Source organism: Elephas maximus, chromosome 13, assembly GCF_024166365.1.
Source record: "Elephas maximus indicus isolate mEleMax1 chromosome 13, mEleMax1 primary haplotype, whole genome shotgun sequence".
Taxonomy (NCBI): domain Eukaryota; kingdom Metazoa; phylum Chordata; class Mammalia; order Proboscidea; family Elephantidae; genus Elephas; species Elephas maximus.
In genome coordinates this window covers 73,473,668-73,496,604 of record NC_064831.1, presented here as the reverse complement: position 1 = coordinate 73,496,604, position 22,937 = coordinate 73,473,668, and the positions used below count along the sequence as shown (strand labels likewise).

General features: G+C 46.3%; 1 protein-coding gene across 3 annotated transcripts in view; it reads left to right on the top strand.

Annotated features, from left to right (window-relative positions):
- Positions 1-22,937, top strand: part of TM6SF1 (transmembrane 6 superfamily member 1) — a 35,853-nt gene that overhangs the window by 6,319 nt on the left and 6,597 nt on the right. Inside the window, exons 2-9 of one of the 3 annotated variants that reach the window (XM_049905463.1) lie at positions 3,296-3,399; positions 7,788-7,885; positions 12,449-12,552; positions 15,216-15,298; positions 16,355-16,476; positions 17,762-17,866; positions 20,418-20,510; positions 20,709-20,828. In XM_049905463.1, the coding sequence (XP_049761420.1) occupies positions 3,296-3,399; positions 7,788-7,885; positions 12,449-12,552; positions 15,216-15,298; positions 16,355-16,476; positions 17,762-17,866; positions 20,418-20,510; positions 20,709-20,828 (829 nt within the window). Of the gene's footprint in view, positions 1-3,295; positions 3,400-7,787; positions 7,886-12,448; positions 12,553-15,215; positions 15,299-16,354; positions 16,477-17,761; positions 17,867-20,417; positions 20,511-20,708; positions 20,829-22,937 lie in introns of those variants that run through there. The other 2 variants (XM_049905464.1, XM_049905465.1) reach the window with 2 other exon arrangements.

Here is a 22,937-nt window from a genome sequence, read left to right as displayed (position 1 = left end):
ACCCCTGAATTACGAGCTTTTCTGGAGGATGGATCATGACTTTTCTCTTTTGACTCCATGGTGCTAGGCGCATCATAGGTACTCGATTAAAGCTTATTGAAAGAATGAACAACTACTTTCTAGAAAATGCCCAGATCAGTTTTCAAGCATTTTTAAACTATTGATCAACCTTTGTGCAGCTGACAGCCAGATAGGAATTGGCTGAGCATCTCGGTGTACACAGTTCCATTCTCTCACTGTACCTCCTTGACTTTGCTGTCCTGTCCCCTGCCACATTCCCTCTCCTGCCCTATCTCTGCCTACTTCCTTTGCCCTACCTCGTCCTTTTCTCCTTTTCTTTTCATTAATGGCTCTGTCTCACCTCTGGAGAAACAATCAACTAAAACATAGATTGTCTCTCTCATAAGTGTAGATACATTTATTGAAGTCATTACTTTGAAAGAACCATTATGTACATGGCACACACACTCACTGCCAGATATGGGCATTGGGGAATTGTTCTGTCCTCCCTGTCACACATTCCCAAATAGATAATTTATTCTAAGCTTCCATCCTCAGCTCTCCATAGGAGACTGTCTTAGGCTGGGTTCTCTAGAGAAGTAAAACCAATAAAGTGTATAAATATATATAGAGAGAGATTTATATCAAGGAAATGGCTCACTCGATTGTAGAGGCTGGGATATCTCAACTCCGTGGGTTAGAATAGAGGCTTCTCCTGATTCACATAGCTGCAGGGGCTGGCAAACCCAAGATCAGCAGGTCAGAGAGCAGGGCTTTTTGCTCAGTGGCTGTAAAGACTGCTAAATCCCAAGATCGACGGGCTAGACCACAGGTAAGCTGTTAGCTCAAGTCCCAGGAACCAGAGGTCAGACGAACAGGAGCCAGGTGCAGGATCCAGAGTGAGCAAAACCCCTGAACCTTGCCAGAACGTCCACTTATATTTGATGCAGGCCACACGTCCAAGGAAACTCCCTTTCAAGTGATTGGCTACTCACAGTAGATCCCATCATGGAGGTGATCACATTATATCAAATCTTGTCATGGAAATGGTCACAACAGCATACGACTACCAAGCTACATCATAACTGCCAAATCACGGAGAATTTTGGCCCAGCCAAATTGACACACAACCTTAACCATCACTGGGGCTATCTCCTGGCCACCACATGCCTCAGGCTGTCCTTCATTAAAATGTCTGTCAGCTTACACAGCACACCTTGCAGGATGCTCCAGCCCACCATCATGTTCTTGACCCTTATAGGCTTCCTCCTCTTTCCTCTCCTCATTCCACTCAAGCCCACAGGAGAAGCCAGAACATTCACTTATGTGCACCACCAGAAACTTCCTATTTCATTCTCTTACGTGGACACTGACACCGTCATCCTCATTCATATAGAACTGTGTCATCCATCCCTCTATCCCTCATCCATCTATCCATTCATCCTCATCTGTTTGTCCATCCATTCCTCATCCATCAATTCCTGTACACTTTCTCAGAGGTCCGCAGGCTCACTACCTGCTTCACAGTCATCCAGGTATCCTGAGAAGAGTTGCACATTCTCAGGCCCCACCCCTGAGGTGTTCTGATTTGGGGCCTGAGGGGTTCTGATTTTGTAGGTCAGGGGTCGTGTCTGGAAATCTGGGAGTTGCTAATGCCCTGAGCCCCCATCCCTGACTTTATGTAGGGTGCAGGGCAAGGTGCTGGGAATACAGCTTTCCTGTATCCCTGGCCAGTCTCCTTGGGGTCCTGTCCACCAACAGTGGATGGATCATTGCTGCAGACTGACCCCTCTGGGGGCAGCTTTCTGACTGATGCCTTGCCCCCATCCCAACTGCAGGTGTGTGGGATGGACTTCAGCATGAGTTTGTCCCTGAGCCATTGGTGGGTGCTGGTAGGCTGTGGGGTTTGTGACTGAGAAGGGTGCTTTCCAGAAGTTCGAGGGATGCCGAGGGCTGCGTTTAGTGAAGGTGATCCAAACACCCTTGTGTTGGGCTGTGTGGAGGTATCTCAGCTAAGGAGAGGTGCTCACGGCAGTTCTAAGGGGTAGTTGAGGCTCTGGTGTCACAGGCTATTGGTGCGGGAGATGCGTGACTTTGTCTAGCACTAGAAGCCCTGTCAGAGACCATTGAGATAGGTCCCTCCATGGAGACAGGGGCCTATCTTGTTCATCCTGTGTCCCCAGTGCCTGGAACAGTGCCTGGCACAAAAAGGTGTGCAATACTTTTTTTTTCTCAATATATTTTTCCAATTAATTAATGAACAGATAAATGATGTGACTTTCCTAAGGTCATACAACCTACTCAGTGACAGATGAGTGCTAGAACCTAGGTCTCTTGACTGCTGAACCAGTTTCTACTAACTCCCTCAAGCCTCGTGTCCTGGTGCTGCCCCACGTGAGAAGATTCCTGGCCCCTGGACTCCTCAGTGCCACTCCCTTTCCCAGGAAAAGGTCCAGGGCTATGCCTCACACAGCCTTGCTTTGGATGCCCTGGTTTGGGGTTGGATACTGGCCCTGGGGGCGAGGCGTTGGACTGGCTTCATTTGGGCCTAAGTTTTAGCCCCAACTCCCGGAAACCCTGGTGGCATAGTAGTTAAGAGCTGTGGCAGCTAACCAAAAAGTCAGTGGTTTGAATCCACGAGGTGCTCCTTGGAGATCCTACGGGGCAGTTCTACTCTGTCCTATAGGGTTACTATGAGTCAGAATCAACTCCACCATGAACCGGTTTGGCCTTTTTTTTGTTTTCCTCCCCTCCTTGGATTTCCTGGCCTTACCCTCTGGCCCATTTGATTATACACCAGACATATGGTCCCTTCTCCCTGCCCCCACTGGAAGGTGCATGTAGTTGTGCCTCCTGCATTTTCCTTGGAGCTCAGTCCAGGGGTTTCTGGCTAGTCATGAGGGAGGTGGCAGATTCGATGGCTGTCAGCTGCCTGAAGCCTCTGGAGATGTGGGGGCAGGGGTTGGAGGGCTGGGTAGGTAGAGGCAAGGGGGGCCGGCGGCTGTCTTAGGGGTGGGGATGAGGTGAGGCAGAGAGCCCTCCAGATATATCGTCTGCGCTTGCGAGACAGGTTTTCAGGACAAGAGGAGATTGAGGGCCTGGTGGCTCCAGCTCCTGAAAATCAGAGGCTCCCAGACAGATGAAACCAAGTGCTAGTGATAAACGTCACTAACTGCAGTGAGCAGCAGGCGGAGGTAGGGCAGGGCTTGGAGCAAATGCACTCAACGGTCAGGAAATTCCAGGCACCAGCATGTTTGTTTTGATAAGAGACCGCTTTCCTGTTCTGTTGTTGCAGTTCCTGGACTATTGTAGGGGGTGCTGCCCTCATCCTGCTCCTGGTCGCCCTGCTGGCTCGCGTCCTCGTCAAAAGAAAACCGCCCCGGGACCCACTGTTCTATGGTATGTACCCGCGGAGGGAGCCCGTCTGTGTCCACTTAGTAGCCCAACACCTTGGCCTCCATCCCGTTTTCCTCCTTGGGGGAAAATACTCTGACCCCACTGGCAGAGTGGCTAGAAATGCAAGGGTCGTTCAGGACAACGCCGCCCTTGTCTCTCAGGCTGTGATTCCTACCCCCTCTCTGATGGGATCCTGGCGGAGGGATACCTCCAGGACCGTCTTAGGACACCCCTCCATTCCCCGCCCCTAGCGTGTTCTGACCTCTGACCTCGACTGTGTGCTAGCTCCTTCCTGGGCTTCCTGCCCACAGGCTTGCTACTTGCAGCCCCTCCACCTGGCACGTCATTTTCCTGCACAGGACCTCAGTCTGCACATTTGTAAAATGAGGAAGTGATAGGACCTACCACAGAGGGTTTGTACAAGGATTGAATAATATTTGTAAGGTACTCAGAACAGTGCCTGGCAGATGGACATGTTTATTAAATAAAAGCACCAGTGATTGAGCACCCACACTGTACCTGATATGGCTCTAAGCACTCTAGAAGTATTATTTAATCCCCACAACAAACATCCCTCTACTTAGAGGTGAAGAGGAGTCCCTGAGTGGTGCAAACGGTTGACACGTTTGGCTGCTAACCAAAAGGTTAGAGGTTCGAGTCCACCCAGAGGCACCTTGGAACAAAGGTCTGGCGATCAACTTCTGAAAAAGCAGCTATTGAAAACTTGTGGAGCACAGTTCTGCTCTGACACACACCAGGGGGCAGGGGGTCACCGTGAATTGGAATCAACTTGACAGCAACTGTTTTGGTTTACGGATGGAAATGCTGACTCAGAGGCACGCAGTAACGTGGTCAGGATCCCACAGCTAGTGAACACGGCACTGTTTGATCCCCGAGGCCTATGCTCTTTCCATTATGCCTCCCTGCCCCAAGAAAAGCTGTAATATGAGTTTTTGAGTACTTCCTGTGGCAAGTGCTTTGCCGTGTGTTTTGTTTTGCTTCTGCTTTGATAGTGCTGAGTAACAAACACCCTCCAAATCTTGGTGCCTGACAACAGCAAACATTAATTTTTCTTGTTCATGGGTCTTTTGGTTGGCTGGAGCCTCTTTGTTTGAGGTTGTGGGTCGGATTCTGGTCTGTTCCATGTTTCTTCTTATGTTTAGGCCAGCAGCTCCCCAGAGCATGCCCTTCTCCTGGAGGATACAAAGGCACCGGACCAACTAGTGGAAAACAATAAAAAACAATGCCTCTTAACCCTTTCATGGATAAATTTTTTGGGGGGAATTTTCTGGCGATGCCATGTTTTTTCACTAACGGAATGGATGCTGAATCATTGTTAGTAGTTTTTTGTTATTTGGAAAAATTGGGTGCCAATTGCAAGCGGGACATATCAGTCCTGTGTTCTATGAAGCATATTATACATGTGGGACATATCAATCCCATGGCATATCACGCTTCCTGGTTACACTTGAGCCATAAACTATCTTAGTCAACTTTCCAAAAATACACACGAAATACTAAACAAACATTGCCCTTGCTGCACATAATTTTTGTCAGTTTGATTTAGAGTGGGCCATATCGGTCCCATGTTCCACGAAGCACACCACATACGGGGGACATACTGGTCCCATGGCCCGGGACGTGCATCACAAACGGTTTTCACCCCAAAAATAGCTCATTTACTTGAATATTTCAGAATGTGAGTAACCGTACCTTCCCAATAACACAAAGGAAATAATAAACATACTTATTAAGTCTTATCTTGCTGTACAGAAACCAAAAGACAGAAGTTTCACACAGTCACACCTCCAGAAAGCATCCCCTCATATGAGTGGCTCTCAACACTCAAATGAGGCGCAGACTAAACTCCCTTGTTTTTTAAGGCAGTTGCATCAGTATTCACCTTGATGCCAGAACATACTAAAGTGGCTCAGATTCCTGCCAATCAACCTCCAGGGGCAGAAAATGTAACACAGACATAAATATCCCATGGTCCATGAAAGGGTTAAGGCTTGGCGCTGGCCCACTGTTGCTCCACCCACATTCCACTGGCCAAAGCAAATCATGTGGCCTAGCCCATCATCAGTGGCTCAGGAAGTATTCTCTGCCCATGGGCGGACTTGACAAAGGTGAGGAGGAAAAAATGGCAAGTAATGGTTGCCACGAATTTGAATGGAACCCACGGCAACTAACAACAACAACAACAAGATCCCTGGGTGGTGTAAATGGTTTGCGCTTAGCTACCCAGAGACCTCTTGGAAGAAAGACCTAGTGATCTACTTCCAAAAGGTCACAGCCATGAAAACTCTATGGAGCAGTTCTGCTCTCACACACATGGAATCAACTCAACAATGGCTTTATGAGTAATTTCTCTCATTCACATATAAAAAATTTTGAAGCTTAGAGAAATATGTGACCCACCAAAGGTTTCACAGTCAGTGGATGAACCAGGCCTGTCTGGCTTCAAAGCCCATGCCCTTTCACTTGCTTCACTCCACCTGCATTTGATCTGACCCTGCCTGTTTTCCAGATTAGTTTCCTGTGGCTGTCCGCCCTTCTTCCACCCCACTTTATGGCCACCAGCAGTTGCCATCAAGTTGACCCTGACTCATGGTGACCCCATGTGTGTCAGAGTAGACCTGTGCTCCACGGGATTTTCAATGGCTGATTTTTTTGAAGCACAGATTACCAAGCCTTTCTTCCGAGGCGCCTCTGGGAGGACCTGAATCTCCAACTCTTTGATGACCAACCGAGTGTGTTTATCATTTGAGGCACCCAAGGACTCCCCATTCCAACAGGGCGCTCACACTTACCTGTACTCTGATGTCTTCCCTGACTCCTCCAAGCCTGGGCACTCCCTCTCAGGCACCCTCAGCCCTGTCCCTACCTTGTTCCAGCTTACCTGCACTTCATATAAACGAGGTACTTTAAATGAATTGAGTGTTTGTGTCTGATCACACTGCGGCCTCAGGACCAGGCCCTGGGCAGGACTCCTGGTCCACTATAGAGCAGAGACTGTCTTTGGCCTTTCTAACACAGGGCCTGACACATGTGTGGGCATCAGGAGTCACTGGTAGAACAATGGTCATGTGCTGAGCGCCTCCTTTCCTGGGGGACATACGACAAGTAATCACCTGGGAGGAGTCCAAAAAATGAGTGTCAGAAAGTGACTCTGTCAGCAAGAACCTGGCCAAAGGCCTCGGCGGAGGTGCAGAGGAGACAGGGCACCCTCGCTCCCTCTGGAGAAAATGTAAACACCAAACTCCTGGCTGCGGACTTGAACTCAGGAGAGGCCAGCTCTCCTCTGTGAATTAACTTTCCCCATGCCATGCTTCTCTAATTTCTTTTCCCACAGCTTTTCTTATATTTACCATCACATTTCTCTATGACCATGCCCGTCACATAGTCTAAGACACAGATTTATTACAACTTTAAAATGCACCTATCTTGTCAAATTTGACCACCCACTGTTAACAAGTATTATTCTTTTAGTCATTTGTTGATAGTGGTTTTAAGCCTGTTTGAGAAATTCTCACAACACTAGTAAGAGTCTCTAAGATGCTACTGCTTTGCTTCCTTCATATTCAATTGTACCATCTTCTTCTAATTTTTTATTGCTGGCCTTTTTCTTAGAGCCATTGTCACTTATGCATCAGCCAATTGTCTGTCTTTAGGACCTTCGGTGTGGAATAGGGCAAACATTGTTGGATAAACTGTAATTGGCCTGCTTAGTAATGGTTGTGTGAATTACCTCATCTGAGTCATTATTTTAGGAGTCCCTGGGTGGTGCAAATGGTTAACGTGCTCAGCTGCTAACCAAAAGGTTGGAGGTTCCAGTACACCCAGAGGCACCTTGGGAGAAAGGCCTGGCAATATGAACAGTCACTGAAAACCCTGTGGAGGACAATTCTACTCTAACACACATGGGGTGACCATGAGTCAGAGGCAACTCAATGGCAACTGGTTTGAGTCATTATTTTAAACCTGGTGGTCACTTCTGTGCTTCCTGGGCCTCTCAGTTCTGTTTTTGTGCCTGCTGGTCTAGGTGGGAGGCAGTTTTGGTCCTGGGCAGTCACTTGTGAGGGGTGTAGAGGTAGGGCCCATTGAACTGACCCTGACTCATGGAGATCCCTTGTGTCCTGGTAGCATCTTCAGGGACAGAGGTAGGGGATGACTTTGTCATTCTCTACCCCAGTAATGGGTGTTCCCTAGGTGTGAGCACCAGGGCGGTAATGGGGAGATTCCTGAACACAGGCAGAATTCCAGTTGGCCGTGCAGGAGATATATTCCGGAAAACATTAAAAACAATCCATTATTATTGGCTAATACCAAGCTCTTTGTATTTGTCTGCTGAGCTACTGCTTCTTAAACTGCTGGTTTCTTTGCTCTAGTTTATGCCGTCTTTGGATTTACCAGCGTGGTGAACCTCATCATAGGCCTGGAACAGGATGGAATCATTGATGGCTTCATGATGCACTACCTGAGAGAGGTAAGGGGTCGCTTAGCGATTGTGAACCTTAAACCAAAGGGTCAGGAGCCCAAAATGCTCTAATTTAATGTAAGCAGGCATGATGCCCAGAATTTCTTTACTGCAATAGACTTGGGCTGTTTATTCACGTGGAAAGTGAAGCAGAAAACTAGGACTAGGTCATGGAGGCAGTTCCCGTCCACACTCAGCTCTTAGAACTCCTTCTTCCCACCCGGTCACCAGATGACCCACCTTTCCCCTTTACTTGCACTTGAGCCCTGGTGGTGCAGTGATTAAGCGCTACAGCTGCTCACCAAAAGGTCGGCAGTTTGAATCCACCAGCCACTTCTTGAAAACCCTGTGCGGCAGTTCTACTCTTTCTTATAGGTTCACTATGAGTCGGAATTGACTCGACATCAACGGGTTTTAATATAAATGAGGTAGTTTAAATACATTTAGCACGTGAGCCTGTCTGTTGTGAATATGTTGGAATCAACTCCACAGCATCTAACAACAACATTTTGAATATGAGGAGTCCCTGGGTGGCTCAAATGGTTAAGCGCTCAACTTCTAGCCAAAAGGCTGGCAGTTTGAACCCATCCAGAGGTGCCTTGGAAGACAGGCCTGGCGGTCTGCTTCCAAAAGGTCATGGCCTTGAAAACCCTATAGAGCAGTTCTACTCTGCACACATGGGGTCGCCATGAGTGGGAATCGACTCGATGGCAAGTAACAACATTATGAATACATTACTATCTCAGAAAGTCTAAGTCTGTCTTAAATTTGTAAAGTACCAAGCACCAAGGCACTGAATGAAGCCCTTCGATTGTGATGATTATCACACACTTTTGCCAAATCGTAGTGCTATAGAGCTATACAGCATTTGAGAGAGCTAGTCCTATTATTTTATGGGGGTGGGGGGATCTAGCCCAGAGAGGTTAAGAGACTTGCTCAAGGTCGCACAGGCAATAAGGAGCAGAACTGAAAGTATGTCTTCATCTGTGTTTGAAGTAACAGGGAGCTTTGTATGCCAGCTAAGGAAGTTTGGATTTTATTCCATATGCAAGGGAAGATTTTAAATCAGCAGAATGCATCAACTCTGGGAAGAATGGTTTGAAGGGAAGGGTCAGTGCCATGAGCTGGAACATAGGTCAGGAGGTTTTTACAGGGCCAGGAAAGACATGAAGAGGGCCTGAACTGGGATGGTGCACAGGAAATGGAGAGGAGGGATAGATTTTAGAGAATTTGAGTGACTAGAATGAGCAGGACTTGAGGACAGGTTGGGGGGTGACAGGGAGGTAAAGTCCAAGATGACATCCTGATTCCTGCTTTGAAATTTGGAATCTGGGAGAATGCTGGTGTGATGATACCAAAACAGAGTAGAGCTGGAATTCAGTTCTGCAGGTTGGTTGAATTAGACTCTGGGATCCTACAACCTGCTTTCTGGCCCCCAGGAGCTCACTGCCTGATGCTGCAGGGAGATGGCACTGTCCTAGGTGCAGGGATGGAGACTCATGCAGGCAGAAGTCCATGGAGCGGGGATAGCCGGATCACCTCTGGGAGCAGTGGGGGAGGGCCTCTTCATGGTGGTGACACTGCTATCCCAGACACTGCTATAGCATTTTTTAAAATAGCAGTGGCCTTGGATGACAAACATTTTCCAGGTAGACCAGGGGGCCGAAGGGCATTCCAAGGAGAAGGAACAGTTCGGCAAAGGCTTGGGATGAGAAATAGCACGTGTCTCCCCGCTACTAGCCCGAATAGCACAAGGTTTGCTAGGATATTTTGGGTTACCAGTGTTTGAGGGACATCCTAGCAGATGTCCCAGGTGGCAGGGCGTTGCAGGTCTTGGGCTCTGAGGATCATTCCTGGCAGAGAGACGCGAGAGCCACCTGAGTATAGTTGGTACCTAAAAGCCTGAGGGGGAGGAGCTTGCCTGGGAAGAGTGTGGAGACAGAGGAGGGCCATGTTGGAACTTTGGAGACTGTCGCTGCTCGAAGAGAAGTGTCTTAGTCATCTAGTGCTGCTATAACAAAAATACCACAATTGGATGGCTTTAGCAAAGAGAAATTTATTCTCTCACTGTTTAGGAGGCTGCAAGTCCAAATTCAGGATGTCAGGTCCAGGGGAAGGCTTTCTGTCTCTGTCGGCTCTGGAGGGAGGTCCTTGTGATGTATCAGCCTTCCCTTGGTCTGGGAGCATCTCAGCACAGGAGCCTTAGGTCTCAAGGACGTGTTCTGCTCCCTGCGCTGTTTTCTTGGTGGTATGAGGTCCACCATCTCTCTGCTCGCTTCTCTCTTATATATCTCAAATAGGCTGGCTTCAGACAGTATCTAATCTTGTAGATCTCATCATTACAACTGCCACTAATTCATCTTATTTCATCATAGTGATAAGATTTACAACACATAGGGAAATCACATAAAATGGTGGACAATCACGCAATACTGGGACACATGGCCCAGCTAAGTTGACAGGTATTTTGGGGGGACACAATTCAATCCATGACAAGAAGCCTCTGAAGTAGACTATGGGAGAACAGGCAAAGAGGCAGAAGGAAACCCAGAGAGCGCCTGGCCACTGAGGGCAGAGGGGGCAAGGCTTCAGGAGGAGGATGTGAGGCAGCTGAGAAGGCCTGGAGGTCGAGCTGGTGAGGGAGGCCAGGATGGCTGTGAGAAGCAGAGCGGTGGCGAAACTGTGGAGAGGTCTGCAGGGCCAGGCTCTGGGGACCTGGCCACCATCTAGAAGGTGAGACTTGAGCCTGCAGGCTAGGCACAAGGTTGGGGAGGTTTCAGAGCTGAAGATCTACAGGCCCGTGAGCCAGGCCTCCTGAATATTCATCAGGCATCAGGAGTGTGATGGATTGGAAGGAGAGTGTAGAGGTAGGGAACCAGTTTGGAATAGCAGTGGTACGGTGTGGGCACCGAGGGCTTGAACTGGAGTCGTGATAGGGTATGAAGAGGGAGGATGGCCTGGTGAAATTATGGAAATAAAATCGATAGGATTTCATACTGAATTGCTTAGGAGAGTGAGGAATGGTTAAGTTGAACAGTGTCACTATTGATAGAAGCCAGGTGGGAGGGTTGGTGGAGAGGAGAAGCTGATAGTTTAGAGGAGTTGAGGAGACCTGGAAGGGCTGGCCCATAGGCCATCCAGCAAACCACTGGGAAAGGCCAGGGCTGGAGCCAGGGCTCTGGAGCCAGATGTATAAGCCTGAATGAAGAAAGCCATGGAATTGAGTGTTATTACCAGTCAGAGCAAGGAGCCCTGGTGGTGCAGTGGTTAAGTGCTGGGCTGCTAACTGAAAGGTCAGTGGTTCAAACCTACCAGCTGCTCCATGAAAGAAAGATGTGGCAGTTTGCTTCTGTAAGGATTACGGCCTTGGAAACCCTATGGGGCAGTTCTTCTCTGTCCTATAGGGTCGCTATGAGTTGGAATCGACTCACTGGCAATGAGTCGGAATCAACTCACTGGCAGCTAACGATGACAACAGAGATGTGGGCCAGACATGGGCACAGAAGTACTACTGGTGTGTTGTTTCCTCGTTCTCTGTACTTTGAATTTGATCTGATTTGTTACAGAGCAGTCCTTGCCCCAGAAGAGTGTGTAGCTTCAGAGAATCACCCGCAGGGCTAGATGATTGATAGACGAGTTAGTACTCACTCTTCCTTGTTGTAGAAAGGACTTGCAGCAGCTTATGGAGACGAAAGAAACAAGCAGGAGAGCACGGACATGAGAGAAAGAACAAGGGGGAAGCAGAATGGCATTACCAATACCTGCCATGGTGACCCGCACACCTGCTGAGGGCCACACACTTGAAAGTGGCTTTCTAGTGCCATTGGGAAAAGGGAAATGTAGCTCATTGTATAATCTCGTGTTCATAAAACTGAAAACTTCTCAAGAGAAGTGTGGTTCTTGATAGTACAGTCTCTGCTAGATACCAGCCATGTGACCTTAAGCAAGTCCTGTAACCTCTCGGAGCCTCCATTGCCTCGTCTGTAAAATGGAGGTGATTATGGTATCCCATAGGGTGGTTGGGAAGGGTGGAGCAAGGGCGAGGAGTGAAGCTCTTAGTTCAGTGTGGCCTGTCTGTGGGAATGTGTGTGGAGAATGAGTGCCTGCCTCATGCCCAGCCCCACCAGCGAGCCATGGGATCAAGTGAATGATTAGTAAATGATGACAGTGGTGTTAGCCAGTGGCTCCGTGGGTCATGGTCTTCCCTGCCTCCCCCTCTGGCAGAGACCAAGCTACCTTTTAGTGATGCTGTTGGCTTGGCCCCGGGGAGTTTGCCGTGCCTTCTGCCTTTCTGTACAAATCTGTGTTGATCTAGTGCAGGGCCATCATCCAGGCATTACCACCTGGCGTTCTCTTATGAGATTCCTTGTGACTGACCCTAGTTGGCAGCTGCAGGGGAACATCATATTTTCATATTCCTACCAATTTTATATGATGAAGAAGAGTTTTGTCTTAGCCGACTAATACAAGTGAATTGTACTGTTTTATTTCACTTGCAGTACAGACCTGGTGTTCTGCATTTAAATGCCTGAGTCATACTTAAAGTAGACTTGTTCTTCATGCTTCCTGTAGGCTGAGCCGTATCTGAACACTGCACACGGGCACATGATCTGCTACTGGGATGGGTCAGCTCACTACCTGATGTACCTGGTGATGGTGGCGGCCATTGCATGGGAGTAAGTCAGTTCACCTGGTGTGTGTGCCTTTCTGCCCTGGCAACTGATCAGCGGGTGTGTAAGGAAAGTGCATGTATAGAGGCAAATACACAAATGGGTACACCCAGATCTGAATACACTTTTGATGGGTGCAAGCTAGAAGTGCCTTATTATCCTTGCACCACTGCCTGTTGGACACATTCCTTTGGGTTACTGCCCGCCATGAAGAGAGCTCAGGCAGACTCCTTAGCTTCCTGATGATGCTCTCTTATCAAGAACAGTAGGAGCCCCTGGGTGAAGCAAACAAAATGGTTAAGTGCTCAACTGCTAGTTGAAAGGTTGATGGTTCAAATGATCAAGTTTACAAAAAGGACCAGATTTACTGGTCTGACACAGACTGGAGGAACCCCCAAGACTATGCTCCCAGATACTCTTCTAACTCAGAATTGAAGCCACTCCTGATGTTCACCTTTCAGCCAAAGATTAGGCAGGCCTATAAGACAAACAATAATACACGTGAGGAATGTGCTTCTTAGATCAAAACAAGTGTATGAGATCAGATGGGCAGCACCTGCCCAGGAGCAAAGACGAGATGGCAGGAGGGGACAGGAAAACTGGATGAATGGACACAGTGAAGCCGGGGTGGAAGGGAAAGGGGGAGAGTGCTGACACAATGCGGATTGCAGCCAATGCCATGAAACAATTTTTATGTATATTTTTGAATGAGAAACTATTTTGCTCTGTAAACTATCACCTAAATCACAATTAAAAAAAAAAAAGGTTGGTGGTTCAGATCCACCCAGAGGCACCTCAGAAGAAAGGCCTGGTGATCTGCTTCCAAAAGGTCACAGCCTTGAAAGCTCTATGGAGTACGGTTCTACTCTGTACACGTGGGTTGCTATGAGTCGGAATTGACTGATGGCAACTGGTTTTTGTTTTTCTTATAAGAATAGTCTCACTTTCAGAAATTAAAAAGCCTAGCACATTCTAAGTCAAAACTTAAATCTTGTTTCAGTTCAAAGTGTCTCTCTTCCCCCCAGCTGAGGCCTAACCCTCAGGCTTGGGAGGCTGCACTGAGGCTTGGGTGAGGGTCTGTCCATTTACTCCCGGTTCAGTGTTTACTCCTCCGCTTGCTCCCGCAGCTGGCTCCTCTAGGAGTGTGTGTCTATGTACATGGGATTAGAAGAACAGGGACAAAGTCTTATGTGACCGTTTCTGTTGTTTTTTGGCAAGTGGTACCCTCCATCATGATAAGCTAGCTCTGCCTTGTGGGGCACATGTGTGGGTTCTTTGGAGACCCCTATCTCAGGGACCTCTGCATTGCACCCATCCCTGCAGTGAGCAGTGTTCTCTCCGGCTGAACTTACCTGGTGGTATACCTGCAGCTTCTTTCTGATGGAGTCCCTATACTCCAGAAGGTAGGCCACTTATGGAAGGATCCTTGCAAGATGGCTCAAGCTTGGCTACCTTCCCAGGCCTCCACTTGGTTTCTGGTTAGAGGAAGTCATACATTCTTGTCCCATCACCAAAACCAAAACCAAACCCAAACCCATTGCTCTCGAGTCCATTCTGACTGGTAGCAACCCTCTAGGACAGAGTAGAACTGTCCCACGCGGTTTCCGAGGCTGTAAATCTTTATAGAAGCAGACTGCCATGCTTCTTTTGCGGAGTGGCTAGCGGGTTCAAATTGCCAACCTTTCAGTCAGCAGCGAAGCGCTTTAACCACTGCACCACCAAGGCTCCTCTCTTGTCCCATACAAGGGTGAAATGCAGACGAGCTGTCAACCCCTCTCTCCTCACCACGCACTCAAGGGCAGCTCCAGCCAATGTTTGGACTTTTCTAGCACCAGCCTTTCTCTTCAGGAATGTTCCCAAGTTCTAGGAGGAAATGCTTAGAGGTGGTGGGGGGAGGGCGGAGGGGGGCCACAGAGTTTCTGTGGCTCAGTTAGCACCCAGCTGGGGAGAAAGATTCTTGTCTGTCCTCCTGCTGACAATCCCAGTCACTGTGAATGGGCCTCTCGGGGGCCCACTTCATTTGGCCTGGAGGGGTAGCACTTAGAATTTTGTACTGTGCTTCCCTTCAGAGAATCTCCCTTTGAATTTCTCATAGCCTCTAATGTAGGATGGAGGTGGGTTATTGGGGTTATTCACTGAAGGAACTTTTGGGCAACATCTATTAAGAAGATGAGGGGTATACCTCTAGGAGCTCCTTTAGGACGTGGTGTATGTGTTACTTACTCTCTTCACCTTTGGAGTGACAGCAGGTAACACCCCTGTGTTATAGGGAACATCCATCTAACATCCTATTACTCACACTTGACAATAATTTAAAATATAGATCTAGTTCCCTTTCTTTGAACCTTTTTGTTTCTTTCATGGCCATGAATTTCATACATAATAGGGATTGTAGGATCTGTTTGGCGGTGGTCATGTTGTAGTTAAAAAAAAAGTCAGTGTAGCAAAAATAATTTCCTATTCAAAAGGACACAAAGAAGGTCTATAGTGTATCACATGTGGAGATGACGTTTGATCGCCAGGGTTCTTTGTGTTTGATTTATTACCCTGGAGTCATTAAGTTTCGATTCATATACTTTACTAGTTAGAATATAAAATAATACCAGGAAACATCTTTTGCCAATAGTATTCTCAGACAAGTGCACTAAGTCAATACTTTTTTGTTACAGGGAAAGTTATCGAACCATTGGCCTATATTGGGTCGGATCTATTATTATGAGCATTATTGTTTTTCTGCCTGGAAACATTGTGGGTAAGGACCTTTATCTTAAAATTCATTTTCCTTTTTTTTGAAACAATGGAGGTTGCTTTTAAATAGAGAAGCTGTTTTAGTTGTAACAGAACCAAGAGACACTAAGTAAGCTTACTAAAACACTGTTTTGTGGGATTTTCCTTTCCCCCTCCTTTTTAATCTCACCTTTTAAAAAGTGCTTTTGAGCAATTTTCACAAGTGTACGTCGAACAAGTAGGCAATCTAATACCAGTGATTACTGACTTTTTAGAAGGATCTAACATCTAGAGGGGTAAGTATGGAGTTTGTCCAGTTTGGAATATACATACTTGGTGTACAAATAATACTTCTTAAAACTCTTTGTATTATATATAACTCCTGACATGCTGTGGGAACATAATAAACATACTTGAAAATTAAGACTCTTGAATCCTAAAATAAAGGGTTATTTATGCATGCAGGAAATCAGGATCTTGAATATACTTTTTTCTGTACTGGTGCTGGGCATAGGTCCCTGGGTGGCACAAATGACTACTAACCTAAAGGTTGACGGTTCAAACCCATTCAGCAGTGCTGTGGAAGAAAGGCCTGGCAACCTGCTTCTATAAATATTACAGCCAAGAAAACCCTATGGAGCAGTTCTATTCTGTCACTCGGGATCTCCATGAGTCGGAATTGATTCCTTGATGGCAGCAGGTTTGTTTATTTTGGTTTTAGATAGGACATAACTGTTAATAAATATCCAGTAGGGGCCCTGGTGGTGCAGTGGTTAAGCATTTGACTGCTAACCAAAAGGTTGGCAGTTTGAATCCACCAGCTGCTCGTTGGAAACTATGGGGCAGTTCTACTCTGTCCTATAGGGTTGCTATGAGTCGGAATCAACTCAACGGCAACTGGTTTGGTCTTTTTGGTTTTTAGTTTTAGCCTTTTTTTTTTTCTCTCTCATTAGAAATACCGTCTGGTCCACTGTAAAATTTCAGATGACTTGAGATGGGGGTGGTATTCTCAGTGTTTCTCGTATTTAAATATGTTTTTGGTAAACTTTTGACTTTTTCTTTTTTTCTCTCTTTTAAATAGGAAAGTATGGAACACGAATTTGCCCTGCTTTTTTCTTAAGCATATTATACACTTGTCTTCCTGTCTGGGCTGGTTTCAGAATCTATAATCAGCCCTCCGAAAATTATAATTATCCCTCAAAGGTGATTTTATTAAAATTTAAATGTAACTTGCTCTTAAACCCCTAGGGCTGACACATACCCATCGGCCACTGAATTGAACTGTGTCTCTGTGGACTGGAGCTTCTGGGGTGTCCAGTCTCTGGGACTGTGTTGACTAGGCAGTGTTGGTTCACATCTTCATGAAGGTGGCCAGGACAGTCTGTGTCTGTCTGAATACATCCGCCTCTACTGGCCTGGCCTTACTTTTTGGAACTCCCTGTGCCAGAGGTCATCCTGGCTTTTCCCAGCAGATTCTGGATTAGTGTGCTGAGTGGAGGCTGGATTGTGTGGGTTGCCTGGGGTTGGTAATGGCCTGGATGTTGGGCACCTGGGCTCTTCTTTCAGCGTACGTTCTACTTCTGCTGTCCTGAGGAAAGGCTGGAGAGAGACAGCTGTTCAAGGTAGCCCACAGAGCCACAGGTTCTGATTAACAAGAGACCCAGGCACATGGCAGTAATCAGGACATGACTACTCATGTTATGGAAAAGATTTACAATAGAATCCATTGGAATACATTTTAATTTACAAATGCTTCATTTGTAAACATTTAGACATTTGCTATGTAAAATCAGGTTGGCACCCTGACAGCTGGTACTCCCTCCCAACCTTGAGAGGAAGGAGGTGGTTGTCAAAAAGAAGAGCAAATACAGGCAGTCCCCGGGTTATGAACAAGATCTGTTCCTAAGTGTATCTTTTAAGTTGAATTTGGACGTAAGTTGGAATAGATACATACGGGTCTTATTTAGCCTTTTTTAGTGCAAGAATGGGGCCTTGGTGGCATAGTGTTTAAAGAGCTCGGCTGCTAACCAAGAGGTCGGCAGTTTGAATCCACCTTGGAAACCCTATGGGGACAGTTCTACTCTGTCTTATAGGGTTGCAATGAATCAGAACCATCTTGATGGCAGTGGGTTTGGTTTGGTTTTTAGTGCAAGGAGGAGCCCTGGTGGCACAATGGTTAAGAGCTTGGCTGCGAACCAAAAGACTGGCAGTTGGAATCTACCAGCCACTCCTTGGAAACCCAATGGGGCAGTTCTACTCTGTCCTGTAAGGTCACTGTAACTTGCAATTGACTTGACAGCAGTGGGTTTTAGTGCAAGAAAAGGCCCAGTCTTCGCATTTCACAGGTGAGGAAACCAAGAAACGATTTTTCTAAAGTTACATGGCTGGTGGTTTATGATACAAACTGTGAATCTTCAAAATTCTCTCATCATCCTGTTTCAGTAGGTATCAGTCTTCTTTGGCTCTTCAGTTACAAACTCTATTTTAGGTCATTCAAGAAGCCCAAGCAAAGGAGCTGCTGAGAAGACCGTTTGATTTAATGTTGGTTGCGTGTCTCCTCCTGGCAACTGCCTTTTGCCTGTTTAGAGGCTTGGTAAGCATAACAGATCAAAATAACATTAAAAAAACATTAACTTCAAATTATACTACTAAAGCTCTGAAATGGAAAAAAAAGTTGGAAGATTTTTTTGTTGGACTTCCCAGCACACTAACAAAATATTCCTCCAGTCAGAGTCTGGAGCACTCAGACCTGCTTCCTGTGGCTTTCCCACCCGCAACCCCCAACCTCTACTCCCAAGAGGGACAGTCCGTCCTGGGTTGTTTCACACCTCCTGCCTCCATGTCCTTAAACCAAGCTCTACCCAGCACTATCCTTTCACTATTTTGGAGTTCCTAGGTGGAATGGTTAAGTGCTGGGCTACTAACCAAAAGATTGGAAGCCCGAACCCACTTAGAGCTACCTTGGAAGAAAGGCCTGGTGATCTGCTCCCAAAAGGTCACAGCCTTGAAAACCCTATGGAGCGCAGTTCTGTCTGCAACACGTGGGGTCACCATGAGCCGAAAATGACTCAACAGCACCCAGGAACAACAACATGTTCTTGATGGAGGCCCCGGGTGGTGCAAACGGTTAATACAGTCAGCTGTTAACTGAAAGGTTGGTGATTCAAGTCCACCTAGAGGCGCCTTGGGAGAAAGTCCTGGTGATCCTGGCGATCTGCTTCCAAAAACTCGGCCTTTGCAAATCCTGTGGTGCACAGCTGTACTCTGACACATGAGGCTGCTGTGAGTTGGAATGGACTCGACAGCAACTGGTTTTCCCTATTTTAGTCTCATTTGTTTGGTTCCTTTGATGTTTCCAATGATCTTTGGCACCACTCTGATGATCTTTGGTAAGGGTTATACCCTAAAGTCCAGTAAAGCTTCGGTACAGAGCATCTGTGGGTTCTCAGAAGCAGGGTGGATGGAATTCAGGAAGGGGTACGATAAAACTTTCACATATTGGTAGGTCATGTGAATTTCTCACTGACAAAGTGAATAATACGTAAATTAAGACCGACTTGGAGTCTGTGTATTGATGGGACTTACATACATTAAGGGCATGTGGGTATGTCATTTCTTCTCTTTTCCCTTTTTCAGTATTATAATGTAGAGGTTAACGAAAAGACCCACAGGCTTTGGAGTTAGAATCCTGGCCATTTGCTAGCTGTGTGGCCTTGGAAAAGTTACTTAATCTCTCTGACCCCAGTTTCCTCTTCCATAAGAGTGGTACCTACCTTACATGTTTGTTTTGAAGATTAAATGAGATAATGCATGTAAAACACTTGTAGAGGGCCTTACCTTACACTAGTAAGTGCTCAATAAATGATTGCTGTTACATTTTCATTCATTGGTGATTCTTCACGATGTCCCAGTTTCATGATTTATTCACGAATAAATAAAATGGAGCAGCTCAGGTTATGTGGTTAATTATACCTAGTTTCAAGGACAGTTACTAACAGTTCTGAGCCTGCTGGCACTGCACAGACAGTTGGGGGCAGGGTGGCAAGTGTAAGCTGATGTAGCTGGTTCATTGTTTCGGGTTCTTGAGCTGTGAGGGGCCTGTGTGGCTGGCTGGGCTCAGAGTGAAGGGCTGTCTTCAGAGTTGTCTCTGTGTGGGGATTGTCAGAAACTTCTGGAGGAAAGCCAATAGGGGTGGGGTCATAGGCAAGGGAAGGCAGGGCCACAGCTTTGCTAAGATCACAGTTTTAGTTCTCAAAGTTAAACCTACGGCAACAACAGAATACAAATGGTATTCTTACTTAGCCATGTCCACTTGCCTGTGCACAAGAGACAATTATTTTGGATGTTTATATTTGTACATGTGCACACACATATACATGTGTCATGGGGGAGGGGCTTTTGGGCTGGGACCCTTTTTACCAGCTCTGCCATTTTTTGGCTTGTGTTCAGCTATGTTATCTAGGTAGGACAACATTTATGGCCAAGGACATGAGCAATGGTGCCTGAGGAGGGGGAAGGTGGCTCAGAGGGGACGAGTGATATGCCAAAGAGACACTGCCTATTTTGTGACCTAAGGTCCACTTGGCATGACTAAACCTGCTCTGCTCTCTTCCAAAGTGGACACAGGAGGTGGCTTCAGACAAGAGGACCCTGCTTTCAAATCATCATCCTCTACTGCCCCAAAGGCCATGTACTCTGTGAGCCATTGGAGAGAGGAAGATGCTATTTTTGAATCTTGCAAAGCATAGTAAGATCAATTTGGCGTAGAAATGAACCTTTCTTCCTGTAGGGGGTAGTCTGCTGGAGTTACTCCTAGGAAAAGTAAAACTGGTAGTCAAAAGCAAGCTGTGCCTTGGCTACCTAGATACGTAAACTCCCTGGGCGTTGGAAAGGTCCCTGAGAATAGAGCATTCGTTTCCATTTCCTGCTCCACTGTTAAGCTCAGCTTAATCTCCTAGAATAAACCTAGAGTATTTCCGTTCTTTCCCTCGTTCACTGGTGAACAAAAACAATGCTTCTACAGTGCACTGTTTTTGTTAAATAGCAAAGCTGCTAGTGACTAAACCTGGCACATTTAGTCTTATCAGCACATATAAGAACCAGATGTGATGGTATCTTTATAATGAATTCACTTTTGTTCTTAGATTGCTTTGGACTGCCCAGCTGAGCTCTGCCGATTATATACGCAATTTCAAGAGCCCTACCTAAAGGATCCTGCTGCTTATCCTAAAATTCAGGTCAAGTAGTTATGAAACCTAAGATTTTCCTAAAATTTAATTTTCTTCTTTTTTTTAACGGGAAAATGTGGTCCCATGTAGGAAACAGGGATTAATAATTTCAAAAAATGAGGATGTTAATATTTTTGTATTTTTTAGCCAGACCAAATTAACTCTCAGTTTGCTGATTGATGGCATTATTTTTCTGTTCTCATACAGATGCTGGCGTATATGTTCTATTCTATCCCTTACTTTGTGATTGCGATTTATGGCTTACTGGTTCCTGGGTGTTCCTGGATGCCAGATGTAACCCTGATACATGCTGGAGGTCTAGCTCAGGTATTCAGAATATCTTTTACTGAGAAAATCTACTGGTGGTCTAGCTGTCATTGTTGGATATGTGAAAAACATCTCTGCTCACTCTGTTAGGGTTGTTATTGTTGTGTGCTGCTGAGTTGATTCCAACTCATAGCAACCCTACAGGGCAGGGTAGAACTGCCCCATGGGTTTCCCAGGCTGTAATCTTTACCGGAGCAGATTGTCAGGTCTCTTCTCCCTGGAACGGGTGGTGGGATTCGAACTGCTGACCTTTCAGTTAGCAGCTGAGCACTTAACTGTTGCACCACCAGGGCTCCTCATTTTAGGGCAGGAAATAGTTATTAAGCATGCTGTCCCCCTCTGCCCCCTTTGTCTTATAGTTCTTTATAGTATGCAAGGCGTTTCTGCATATCGATTTTATTAAAGCCTCACAGTAACCATTGGGTAGGAGTGCCATCCAGGTTTACTGATGGGAAACAGGTCCGGAGAGGTTAAATGATTTGTTCAAGGTCACATGCTCAGGAAGTGGCACTGTTGTTCCAAAGGATCCTTCCCAGTCTCTGAACACCACAGCTACTGGAAATGGTTTGAGAACTGTTATATTTGAGAGGTCTCTCTAAGATTTCAGAATTCCACTATTTAATGGTATATGGAATCAGGGAACCTGGCTTTAAAAGAAATTCTGCTCCTAGAAAGCAGCACCTATCATTAAATCCCTGCCGCCCTCCATGCCCAGCACCTTAGCCACACACCTGGCCTAGAGTGGTGAGCACTCACAACACTGAAATGAGAAGAGAATTTTCCAGGGAATATTATTACACAGAGTACGTTTAACAAGGTAACAATTAGCAAAGCGTATCAATTTTTTGAACAAAGAAGGAAATTAAGTAATTCTAAGTTTTTTTTTTCTTACTAGAAATAACAGACTCTTCTTTTTAAATCATGATCTTCGTCTTGCTCTCGTCAAGCAGGCTTAAGAATGAGGTTCACCCAGAAACTTTAGCATTAGGGGTTGATTCTACTCATGTATAGTAACCATGATGGCAAACAGACTAGAATTAATAGGGTTGAAAAATAGTGTTTATGGGGTTACTGGATCAACTTCTTCCAGTCTGAGGTACTTGTAAATTGTAGAATTAGAATAAGTTGATGCCGTGTCCAGAGGCAATGGTTCCTGCCCTTTCTGTAAGGATTTCAGAGGGAAGAGAGGGAACATTTAGCCCCCTTTGCTGGTTGCTCCCCTTTATAGACTTCAGAATACCTGAATTCCTCAGGCCTTGGTTTTGGATCCTTTATTTGTTCCCATGTCTTTAAAAACTAAGGAGCCCTGGTGGCCCAGATGTTAAATGCTCATCTGCGAACCAGAAGGTCAGCAGTTTGAACCCACCAGCTGCTCCATGGGAGAAAGATGTGGCAGTCTGTCTTCATAAAGATTACAGCCTTGGAAACCTATGGGGCCGTTGTACTCTGTACTATAGGGTCACTATGAGCCAAAATCGACTAGACAGCAACAGGCTTAAATATTAACTACAAGCTGATGACTTCCAGTTTTCTGTTTTTAGACAAACAGCTCCCAGATTTACTTCCAAACTTAAGTTTTTTTCACTTGGATGTCTCACTAGCATTTCAGATGTAATGTCTAAAATAGGGCTTTTCATTCCCTCACAACTTCTCTTCCATGTTTCACTACCTCTTGCACCCAGAGACTCAAGCCAAAAACTTGGAGTAATTCTTCGCACCTTGTGTTCCCTCACCCCTTATGCCTCCTGTGATTCATTAGTTCTACCTTCAGGATAATTCTCAGATCCATCCTTTTTTTTTCCAGCTCCACTGATACTACTCTAGTCTGAGCACTCATTATCCTCCTCCATGCCAGGCAAGCGATGCCTCTTTGTGTAAGGAGAGGCTATGTGCTCTGCTGCTGTAACAAATAACAGACTTAGTTCTTGCTCACGCAAAGTTCATGTGGGATATTTCCAGGGGCCGAGCCCGCCACCAACCCAACTGTAAGAGGGGCTGGGAAGTGTGGTCTTCCTGTGTGCCCAGAACAGGAAACTGGGCATGAAAACACAGCATTTTCTTTGCCATAGTTGTTTTTCACCCCCACTTGACAGATGAGGAGGCTGAGGC